At 36.9% G+C, this 12523-nt stretch overlaps 1 protein-coding gene across 4 annotated transcripts in view; it reads right to left on the bottom strand.

Moving 5' to 3' along the window:
• Positions 1-274: 274 nt before the first annotated feature.
• The window catches only part of grm1a (glutamate receptor, metabotropic 1a), a 44303-nt gene continuing 32054 nt past the window's right edge, over positions 275-12523 (bottom strand). For 3 of the 4 annotated variants that reach the window (XM_028040759.1, XM_028040760.1, XM_028040761.1), the window contains 2 exons: positions 10572-11508; positions 275-4695 (listed from right to left, as the gene is read on the bottom strand). In XM_028040759.1, the coding sequence (XP_027896560.1) occupies positions 3885-4695; positions 10572-11508 (1748 nt within the window). In that variant the 3' untranslated portion in view covers positions 275-3884. The remainder of the gene's footprint in view (positions 4696-10571; positions 11509-12523) is intronic. The other variant, XM_028040762.1, reaches the window with a different exon arrangement.

The raw sequence follows: 12523 nt of genomic DNA, 5'->3' as shown, positions 1-12523 counted from the left end.
AATATGAGTTTATCAGTTCATGGCTGTGGGATATGATAACTACTTCCCAAGTCATGAGGGTATAAAATCAAAGCTTTTGTTTTCTCAATTCTTTTCTTATGTTGACTTTTTATGGAGGACAAATCCTGCCATAATTAAGAATAATAGACTACTGTACTAACCTTTCAAGTTACATTTAACACCTCTTTTTTGGTGTTGGAAACATGGCTCAAATAGAATATACATAAACAGTTTAAAATGTGTAAATTGTAGCAATTGTGGGCAGTGACCAGACTTCTAGATATAAATAACTTTTATTTTTACAGCATTGTTCATGTCCAGTTTACTCAAAACATGAAGGCCTATTTCACTCTAGATTCAACAGTGTTAAAACAGGTGGCACCTCGTATATTTTACATCAGCTTAAATCATTAAACAACTTACACTATTTTCGACTAAAAACATTTGGAAATACAATACAGTTGCACTACAGTATGTACCATGTAGTCCTTTAACTTTAAAATTATTTTCCATCTTAAAGATTTAAAAAAGTAAGGGTAAGAAATCTAGTCTTAATTGAACTACTTAAGTTTATAGCAAGATTTAAGCGAAACTGAAACATGTATGATCCCATTACAGAAAGCAAGAGGATACAGTTAACTCAAGTTAGCTTAAAAGTTACCAAAAATTCAAACACACAGCATCTGCGGACAGTTTCAAAATGTATAAACTTTTTTTTCTGTTCACATTCTAAATATATAAACATTTATCCATATTACAAACATACCACCTGTGAGAAAAAAAGCAATTGATGGCTTAAACAGTATTAAAAACTTTGAGAGCTTGTACAACTTGTACTGTGTTTCAAATACAATGACACAGTAAAACTTTGAAAAACGTGGAAAAATACCAGCGCAGCATGAAAAGGAAAAAAAAACATTTCTTTTTTTTAAATCACCTTTCTTGCCATTAAAACTCATTCCTAGGGCTATAATTTAGTGTAAACTGTATCAATAGCAATGCCATGATCTACAATCACACGATCACCTTCATTGGATAATTTATATAAAAGAGTTAAAACCGGGGATTGGCACATGATATGTATATCATACAGCTCAAGCCTTCAACTGAATGACAGTTTGTATCGTTATTTGGTGTTTGAGACCTTTTAATAGTTAGTATGTAACCGATGTTTGACACATTTCTTAATATTTTGTTGTATTAAAGTCTTAAGACAAAACTATTGGAGGTTAGATGAACTAAAAAAAGAATCTTTAACACAGCTGAGATTTTTTTACTCTTCTGATCCGGAGAAGAATGAGCTGCATTTATTCTAACAAAGACATGAAACTTGTCTTTTTGTAAGAATAGTGACAGATTAATTCATATTTATTATTTTTGGTGTGTGTCTGCAACTATATTCCTCTTTAAACAGATTTGTAAGGGAGTAAAGCCACATTATAGTTTCCCTCATCAGCATTTCATCGAGCAGACTCTATCAGCTTTATATAAGATAGTAGAAACTAAGGTTAGCCAAAGGTTGTGCTGATCCTCCCACTAATTTTAACACAAGAACAATATTAGGTTCATGGTTCCCAAGTAGTCTTAAAGTTCAGGAGTTATTAAATTGCATTTTTTTTCCAACTTTGGAGAAACATAGAGAAGTTAAAACTCCAATGTCTCCAGTTTGTTTGTTTCATTCAAATGGATGAAAAATAATTTTAAAAAACCTTGAATAACCCAGTACATTTTTTAAATAAATAAGTTTCAACTGATTTAAATTTGTTAAACTCTCAAAGGAACTGTTAAATATGCATTATCAATCTACCAAATGGAAAGCCAGTTTCAGCATTATTTTAAGATTTGCTAAAAAACAAAAAAAACAAAACAAGTTTTGAGCTCATATGCCAATCAAGTCAAACCCTGAAAAGTAAAACCTAGAAAACTAAAATGAAAAATAGGAAGTGGAAAATTTGCAAGAAGCTTGTAGTCAGGTACACTTTATATTCTAAAAAAAACAACAAAAAAACTTAACTTTTGTTGCCCTTAATGTCACCATACAGAAGATGTTCTCTCATCTGGCGTTAAAGACGAGGTACATACTAAACTGTGATTTTTATGTACCCTTACATCTCTATGTTCTCAATAAAATTGTTTTTCTTACAGACCTTTTGTTTGCACCATCAAAACCAAAATTGTCTTCTATCATGATTTCCAGGTTCGTTTGGCTTGAAAGAAGAGGCCGGTACTACAAAGCAGGTTTTTAGTTTTAGCTCAACTATCTTAACTAACCCTTGGTCAGTCTACCCTTCCTATAAGATTGACAGATTTGATGTCAGAGACTCAATGACAATGAAGAAGCAGAAAATAAAGCTCAGTGTGTTCAACACAAAGATTTATAAACTTATCAATATCAATGCCACATCACAAAAGTACAAATTTATCATTGCATATTGCATTATTTTAATATGTCCCACATGCAAAACTGAAAGTTAGAAGAAAATAGACGACTTTGTCGTTTATCAATTCATTTTTTAAGCAAGTCTTAGGTATTTACCTATTTTCTATTTGCACTTTATGTGATCCTCATAGCATTTATTCTTTAAATTTAGCCTAAGACTTTATTGTAATTTTCTTTGCCTCTACTATTTTATTTTCCTCTAAATCATTCAAATTGTCATGTGTATGAATGTTACAGTATAATAAACCTGTCTTGTCCTCTGTCTAAACCAGTTATTTTTAGCATGGTGGATGAGGACTGAACATTTAGTTCAACTACAGAGAAATTCATTCTCAGAAGTTGAAATAGTTGGAATTTTAATTCATGTTTGAGCATGAAAGCACTTCTGAATTTGCTACAGAAAGGCAAACAAGTCTAACGTAAGCTGGTTTTAAATAAAATGCAAGTAATTTAGTGTTAAAGGGAAAATGTTCACCCTGTTTTGTGTGTGTGTGTGTGTAAACTGTGGGATACTGTATCAGCCCATTCTACCATATAAGGTCCAAATAGCATACTTTTAGTCCAAGTTGTTGAAGAGTTGACTTCCTTTGGGTCATGTGTTGTCATTAAGGTTTGTTGGTGGTACCTGAAGCCAGACCAAATGAGATCCACTAATCTAAACAGCAAGATGAAAAGTGAGAAATTAAATATGTGTATGAAAGAATGTTTAATACTCTCTTAACATGTTTAAAAGTTGGATGTCCGGTGTTTGCAGGGCAGGTGTTTCCTGTTATTGAGACCTGAGACAAAGTTGAAATATTAAGAAAATGATTGTTCCACACACTTTACCCTAAATACTATTCAAGTTAAAAATCATACATTCCAGGTAATGGGGTATTGTAAACATCCAAATTCATTTTCAGTCACTCAGGACCTACAACATCACATCATGTAATTAAAGATTCTTTAATATTTAAGCAAAAACTTTGGATGATTTAGTCTTTGTTATACATATAAATAAATATCAATTCTGGTGGGATGTACTTTATTAACAGCATCTCAGTGAAATTAATTTAGAGAGAGACAGAAGACACTGCTTCACTCTTCAGTCATCTCTGTCCTTTTAATTTATTCACACATCTGTTGAAATCTTATCTGGAAGCCTAAGCTACTTCAATAAGCCAATAAACCTGCTTCATAGCACAAGCCTTCGATTGGTTTTGGCACTCTTCCTTGTAAATCTTTTTGAAAAAACGTGCAATAACAGCCTTTCCCAAAAGCGCTTTTACAGTAAATAATTCCTCATATATGTATCCTTAAACTTTTTTTTTTCTTTTTTTTACTCACCTACGAATAAAAGAAATAAACTCAAGCGAGCAAATCACTTAATGAAAATTTTGAAAAGTTGTTTGTGTGTATCTGGATGTTTCGAAAGAAATGTCCATTGACTTCGCCGGTTCTGCTCTCACAGTGTTGAGGAGCTGTGTGCAAAGTTTTGGAGGATATTTGAGGTGTAGACCGAGCTACCGAGCAGGGAATCGATGATGGGGGAGCCGTTTGCAGAATCCCCTGAACACAGCGAGTCTCTGAAGGGGGAGGGGGGAGACAGAGCCAGAGAATCTTCCAGAATGGTCTTATTTGGAGTTAAATCCTCACCTTCTCCTTCATCCCCCTCCCCCTCCTCCTTGGCGTCGTAAATGTAGCTGTGCAGGAGGTCCAGCTCCTCATCCTCAGACCCTTCGTCCTCAAATTCCCCCAGTCTTGGGTCTGAAGGAAACTGAGAGGGCATCAGGCTCAAAGGCTCATTGGCAGGAATTTGCTCAAAGGAAGTGTGGCTTTTTAGTGCAGGGACATGAGAGCTGTGCGTGTTCAACAATGCCCCCTGCAAGCACTCCTGGGTGGGGCGTATGAAGTCGGAGGGCAAATTAGAAGAAGGCTCATCTAAATCAAATTCCAGTCCTTGTTGCGTCTGTTCCGAGCAAGCCGGAGTCCAGAGGGGGCGCTGTGCATCCCCCTGGTCGTCTTCCTCTGCCTTATTGCATGGAGGCTTGGTGCCAGGTGTGTCCTGTGGAGGTTGGGGGTCTGTGCCATGGTTGCCAGTGGAGGGCTCACAACTGTGGGGGTCGGGGGTGTTAGTTAGGGGCCTGATGACCGCTGTCTGATTCGAGCCGGCTTCCTGTTTCCTCACATGCACAGACAGTCTGTGCCACACATTCCCCCCCCTCGGAGGGTGTCTTGGACCTGATTCAGACCATGACACAGACTTGCCATTAGAACTATGAATGAAATAAAGACCCAAGTTACTATCAAAGGAAACCAGGAGGTGGAGGCAGAAAAAAACAGCAAAACACAACAGCAGCAACGTACCACAGTAGGGTGATAGCATTTTAACATTTCTGGCGCATGTCAAAATACTTTTAATCACATAACTAGACATTAACAGCTTTGCTGTGAGAGCTAACTGGTGAGCCGCTAGGAGCATTACACGTAGTGGCTCAACAAACGGTGATTCATAATGCGCTGCAGACAGCATTATGATCCTCATTTAAAGAATTAGGAGCCATCCAACTCATTGCTTGATTCCTTTTTTTTTTTTTTTTTTTTTGGCTTTTAATAAAACAGGATGCATGCATTTGCACAGATTTTTTTTTGTCCCTGAACTGGTCTGACAAAGACATACAGCTTAGCTCAAAATGAGCTTGGACTGGCTCTAATGTGATTAGTTTGAGGGGTGGTCAGGGAGGGTGTACATGCTGAGAAAAGTTAAATGTGAGGTTAATTCAGGATAAACCAAAAGCAGCAGGGTGGCAGGTCTCCTTGTTGGAAGGCTGCAGTGTCAAAAACACCGAAGTGACCAGATAATCGAGGGAGTGATACATCAGTGGCAGGCAAACTGCTTTGTAGCTGAATGCAAAATAAAAAAAGTAGAATATCCTAATTACTTAAAAATTTGCTGTTCAAAAATTTTAAGTCTTCAAATCTCTATCATGCTTCCAAGTAGCCAAAGTGGTCTTAAACAAGAATTTCTCTAAATTTCTAAAGGTCTGCAAAAGTTGTTCTTTGGACTTTGGACTACCATTTTTAGGAGAACAATTTTCACCATAAAAAGCAATTTTTTGGATGAAATTATTCAGCCGCCTGAATGTACTTCTTCATCAGACCAAACTTTAGCAAATCTACCAATCAAGGTCTTTGTCTCTTATATACAAACAATGAAGAAGAAGAAGAAACTTGAATTTGTTTTAACATGTCGAACAGTTGATGTTAAGAATACAGGGTTAACCACTTTGTACGTAAACAAAAACATTGCTTTTGTCTGATTTAATTGCTAACGTGCATGTTTTCATTATTTAACAATTTATGTTTCACGATAAAAGTTTTTGTATCTATGTTTTTGTAAACTGATTTTAATATGTTGCTATGCTGGTACATGTCTCTTGTTAAACAGTTTAACAAGAGACATGTTAAACAGTCTCTGTTTAACATGAGACTGTTAAACAGAGACTGTTTAACAGTCTCATGTTAAATGTTTTATGGCATGTCAGAGATAAGGCTAAGTCTGGAGAATCTTCAAAAAAAAAAATTAAATTTGAGAAGAGATCATAGCTTGCACAAATGAGGAAAGAGGTCCAATAAGAAAGTAAAACTCCTAAACCTTCCAAGGGAGTCATGTTTCACAAGTTTAAAATTAAAGTAATGGTGGCAATACCACCTGAATCTGGCAGAAAAATGAAGCCAATAATGATTATCTACCAGACCTATAAGCAGCAGCTGGTGAGAAACCCTCAACTGACTGCAAAAGACCGACAGCAAGACTATGTGGGTGCAGAAATTGAGGTTTCAGTTTTCACTAAAAACCGAGAGACTCCAAACTTCAAGATGCACACAATTACTAAACATATAACAGTGGCCCTTATAAGAAAGACACCACAAGAAGACTTGCTGTAACCATTTGGATGATTTATATCTCAGGGACAACAAGGGCATCAATTGAACACCATCTCAGTTAGGCTCCCATCAATGTGCAAATAAAAAGAATTCTACAGCATGAATGCTACAGCTTTCACACTCCACTGCCACAGAACTGAAGGAACTGTGACTCAGATATTACAGCAGTGACCCAATAAAAACAATCTCACACAATCCTCTGCTGAGTTTGCACTGATGAAGATTCTCTCACTTCGACATGACGGATGCTCTAAGCTAAAATTGAAATTGATTTACCCTACTTTCTTAGTAATGTGGTTCATAATTACCAGAGCACTGAATTCACCGAGATGATGAATATTTCATTCCAAGAACATCTGTGGATTTGCCAAATGCAGCTGAACACCATGGATTCTAACCCTTGATGCCACTATGCATACACTATTCGTAAAGGAAGCTCATCAGAAACACGAAACGTATTCTAGAGACAGGATTTCCTTTCTTCACATTTAGACCTCAAACAAAACATGTTTGTTTTTCATTTCATCTTTGGATGCATGACCAGATAGGAAACAGTGAGCTAAGATTAAATTCAAGATTATATCTGCCAGCTTAAAATGTGCATCCTCTGACACCACCACCTAAAATGTTTTGGACAATTATAATCTACTTAGATTCCACTCAGTTTTGTGATGTAAGGAGAGAGGAAAGTACCGCTTTCACCTACAAACAGAACATGTTAGGGGCGATTGTTGAAGAGCTACAAGATGTACTAATGAAAAAGTCACAAATGTTAAAGCATTGCAATTTCTAATGTGCTATGTTGAGTACATCACTACAAAATTCTTTGCAAGAAGTCTTGCACTTCAAACAGTTCAAGTCTGTTTATGTAAAAATAAATTATATTAACTGACATGTTTGTTTACTGTCAGATTTTGCAGTGGAATATTTTACCAAATATCTTCATTGACTCTGATTGAAGAGTGATGGGGTTGCTCAGACTCTAAGGTAAGCAGTAACCTCTGAAATGCAAGTTAACTAAAAAATCCCCATTGAACAGATAGATGACTGTACGGTTTTCCTTTTTCCCTGCATCAACAGGACAACTAAAACACACCTTCATATTGGTGTCAGAGCTGTTAGGGCTAAGTGTTAGGTTGGACATGCCATCTTCTTGTTCCCCATCCTTTTTTAAGTACAAAGGAAGACTTTAAAAATATTCATCGAAACCCTCTTGTTTTACAAACAAACTGGGGATGGTTTAAGGAATTAAGAATTTGAATAGCACACTATGTTTTTTTATACTGCAGTTACTGAACAGCCACTTCGTTGAATGTCAAAAATAAAAACAGCTCCACTGACAGTGCAGCCCTCCAGTAAAGAAGACAAATAAAACCCCTTGCCACAGCAGTTGCCAGCCTTGAATCTACAGTGCTTGTGTAGATGAGTAAAGGTTAATGTTAGGTAGGATGCATAGCAAGGATTTAGAGACAACACCTAAACATTTTAGGATCAGTCTCATTCTCTGCCCCACTCCTTACTTCAGTCACCTGTCCACGTGTCACTGCTGTGGAGCTCAAAAGAGTTACATGCAATTCTGACTGACTGTGTAACATCTGTCCTTAAATAATCACTTACATGAAGAAAAGCCAGTTTGCTTCAAATCTGTAAAACCAGTCTCATTTTTTTGTGTGTGTAATATAATAAATTTAAGTTAATTTCATCATTAATATTTTAGAACTCAGGGGGAGGGGAATGTGTCTTGTGAAATCATTTATAAAAAAAACATATATCAGTTCCACATTTCTAAGACTATTGTGCCAAAAGTCAAATTGATATGATTTCACACACCCTAAGCTTTTTCACAATTTGTTGCATTACAGCCACAACCCTAAATGGATTTTATTGGATTTTCATAGGACAGACCAATAGAAAGCACTGCCTAATTCTGAAGTTTAAGGAAAAGAATTCATGATTTTCATAATTCTTGAAAATGAAAGGATCTAACAGTTGTGGCATTCATTCCCACACCAACCTCTTGTGACAATAGTTTGTAGAGCCACGTTTTACTACAGTTATAGCCCACACATATCCAGGAAAGATTGTTCTCATTCGTCCTTGGAAAAAGAAAATAAGTTCCAATTGAAAATTTATGTTAGGGCTTTAAAAAATGTTGTTCAAGTTTTAATCCTTCATGCAGATTTTTAGCCGAATTTTGTTTGTTTGTTTGATTTGGTCATGGTTACGTGTGAATGGGGTAAATCTTTCTCCCCATTCTCAAGACTTATGTTGGCTCTAACATTTATTTAAAGTGCATTTATTCAAACATGTTTTTCCTTAGGATCTTTTAACATAGCATTGCATATTTGTCTTCATCATTTCATTAGTTTTTTTTCTTCAATCAGGTTTTAATTTGATGTTTAAAGCTAAATTTTTATATTAATCTTTGTGAAGTTTGATATTTTAATCTGTGAAAGGTGTTAAATACATAAATTTGACCATTAATGCTTTGTGTTCAGCAGCTCTTCACATTAAATCTGAACAACTTTGCTGCCTCTCCTGAATAAAAGCATCACCACAGCATGATGCTGTCACCATCACTAGTTCAGGTGGGCAAATCACATACAGCATATCCTTCCAAACCCAGTTTCATAAAGGCAAGAATTGTGGAGAGCACCACTAACAGAATCAACAGATTCTTCTCGATGGCTGTAACAGGCCGTTTGGCGGCTGCTCTTATTAATGGTCCCCTTGGTCAGACTTTCAGTTTTTATGGACAGTTTTGTCTTGATATGCTTGGAGTTTCCTCTTTGCAGTTTTAGATGATGGGTTAAGCTTGGGATCCAACTCTGCTATGCACTTTCCTCACAATTTTATTCCTGACCTCTCTGGTGAGGTCCGTGGTATTCATATTTGTTTCAAAGATCCTTGGAGGCCTCCACAAATTAGTTGTTTTCACAGAGTGCCTTAGTCTGTGACGTTATTTGCTAATTAGGCTACTTCAAAATGATCATCCTGGATTTTTTTTTATGGATATCAGAGTAAATTAGGTTGAATCCAAATTGTACCCAAACTCTTATGATTCTCAATTGCAAAAAAATGAAAAAGAAAACCATGTTTCCTTTTCTTTCTACTTCACTGTTTCACTCAACTACATGTTGGTCTGTGACATAAAATCGCTCCCAAAATACATAGAAGTTTGTGGTACTAATGTAAAAAAATGTGAACAAGTTCATGGAGTATAAACAATAACAGCTTCTACAAAAAGAACTCAAACTATTCCACGTACAAACTTACATACATCATGAACATGGATGTCATGGCTTGATTTGTTTATAATTCATTGGGAAATATAAAGTAGGATTAATCTTATGAAATAAAAATGTAGGTTTTCAGATATGTATTTGTCCACTCTGAACAAGTCTTCCCAAGTCTCTTTGACTTCCACTGAATGACTGTAAATCAACCTATCTGGTAAGAGTTTGTTTCACGGAAGTTATTAACCGACAATGAACACTGCAAAGGTTAAGTAAAGGAAGCTCAATCCAGATCTGAGAAAGAGGATTATTACTTTTAAGAGATTTATCTTTAAGGAATTTCTAAAAGACTACTCAACTCAAAGCTATTACTTGAAATAGCTTATGTAAAATATGCTAAGCCAGATTTCATAAGAAGTCATCCAGCATAGTGGCTGCGTTCTTGATAAAACAGCAGCCACTACAGCTGAGCAGTTTTGTTACAGATGGGGCCCAAAGAATATGTTTTTTAAAAGAGAACTGCACTGCATGTATTTCTGTTTTGTAGTTTCATAACATTTATGTCTGTGATGATTTCATGCAAACTTTTCCCTTTGACTGCACTTTATAAGAACTATACAAATCCATGTCATTTGGAAAAATAGGTGGTAGGCTTCTACTTTTCTTATTTCATTTTGGTGCTGAATTATACTGCAATCCCTCTGCCTCTAAAGTCAGAACTGGGATTTGAAAATGTCTTGGACAGTATGCAGTCTATCCCTTCCTGGGAGTTCCAGATAAATGAAAGCAAATTCCGACTTACAAGCTCAAAGGGAAGGCACCAGTATCTTCTAATTTTAATATATGTTACCGAGCATGATATAATTTTCCCAAATATCAAAAAGATTAGCACCAGTATCTTCTAATTTTAATATATGTTACCGAACATGATATAATTTCCCCAAATATCAAAAAGATTAGATACTCACTTGGCATTTCCAGAAATCGCCTTCTTCCGACGGAACATGTTAAGGAAGCTGTTGCTCCCGCACTGAGCCGCAGACTTCCCATCCCCGACATGCATTCGCACCACGTCGGATGTGGTGAAGGCGCTTCGGACGTTTCTCTCTGGTTTGGCAATGATAATGTACATCTTGGGTGTGAACATGCACCCCAGGGCTACTGTTACACTCAGGCTGACCGAAAAAGACGTGGTTATGATCTTGTAGTTTGAGCCAAAATAGATTGGCACAAAGGCAAGCCAGATGATGCAGGTAGTGTACATTGTAAAGGCAATATATTTGGCCTCATTGAAATTGGCAGGGACGTTTCTCGTCTTGAAGGCATAGTAGGTGCAGCTCATGATAAGTAGGCCGTTGTAGCCCAGCGGTGCCACCATGCCTACGTTGCTGGTGTTGCAGATGAGGTAGACCTCACGTATGCTTGGGTATGATTTGATGGGCTCGGGAGGCTCCAGAATAATGAGCGTGATCTCAAGAGTTAGTTGCACGCTGATAAGCATAAAGGCAATGATGACTTGGGCCCAGGCACTCATGAAGCGTGGTTTCCTGGTGCAGATCTTCTTCTTGCTGCCAGCTAGAATACGAGCAATTCGGTTTGTTTTAGTCACCAGAGCAGAGTAGCACATGGCAGAAGAGAGGCCTACCAAGAGTCTCTGCAGGTAGCAGGAAGCGACAGTGGGTCGAGCGATTAATGTGAACGGACAGATGTAACCCAAGAATATGCCTGCCAAGATGATATAACAGAGTTCCCTGCTGGAGGATTTAACCACAGGCGTGTCACGGTACTGGATGAATATGAAGGTGACAAAGGAGGTGATCAAGATGCCAACGCAGGAGAAAACAACTGCGACAATGGATTCCACATCGGCCCAGTCAAGATACTTCAGAGGCAGGGGCTGGCAGCCTGAAAGACATTTACAGTACAAAGACTTATTAGCATGCTCATGTTCCTGGACAAATTTCTTTATCAGCAATGGTATAGTCTTCTGGCATCAATTTGGCTTTGCAAGACATAAATATGTGTGTTTTAACTGCACTAGTTGCATGCTTGTCATCTAGCCTGCAGAGGAATATTGAAGAGCTTAATTTGGAGAAGAAGAAAAAAAACTGACATCCCTCGACTTCCCCAGCTTAAATCACCATAAATGATGTGCTTCTGCTAATAGCATTAAAATGACTTCACTTAGAAGCCCACTTTTGATCTGACGCCTAACATGTCAAATCATTAGAAATCTGACATTTAAAAGTAGTCCATGTTGGCTAACACTGACAGAACATGCTTTTATTTTAGATAAAAACTTAAATTTGCCATTCTAAATCCTTTCAGTTACAATTCTAAAATAAAGAAACTGTTTTAAGTAAACCAAGTGCCCCCCCTTTCCTTTCTTTTCTCTCAAAGTAATGAGAGTGAAAGGGAAATTTCTTCCTCAACACACTGCTGAAGTGTGTTCCCAGGCTTCTCATGGCAGTAATGGGATTTTACACCTGGGAATGAAGAGCTCCTCTCAACTTCATAAATTGCTGTCAAAACAACCACCAAGATACAAGGTGAAGAGCAGGGAGCAAGGAAGCGAGCAACATCACCTTTTTTAAACAACAAGGAGCCTGAGGAAGCAATGAGAGGATCACCCTTCAGGAAGAAGCATGATTTGTAAAAGTATAAACTAGTTTGTATTTTATTCCATCTACCTAATTATTCACATCAGGTAAAGCCTGACAGGAGTTGAAAGAGGTGAACTATTATGGATTTGTTCAATATCTTGTCTCATTTATATTCAAATTAAACTAAATATTTCCTGTTTTAGATCAGACACTATTGCCAAAATGATTTTTATAACAGGAAATAATAGAAACAACAACAAAAAATCTTTTTTGACCTGTGGGTGTATTTCAAGGACCACCTCAAACACAGTTTCCTT

The sequence above is a fragment of the Xiphophorus couchianus genome, chromosome 15 (genome assembly GCF_001444195.1).
Source record: "Xiphophorus couchianus chromosome 15, X_couchianus-1.0, whole genome shotgun sequence".
NCBI classification, from domain to species: domain Eukaryota; kingdom Metazoa; phylum Chordata; class Actinopteri; order Cyprinodontiformes; family Poeciliidae; genus Xiphophorus; species Xiphophorus couchianus.
Note: the sequence above shows the minus strand (reverse complement) of the source record. Positions and strands in the feature narration are given on the sequence as shown.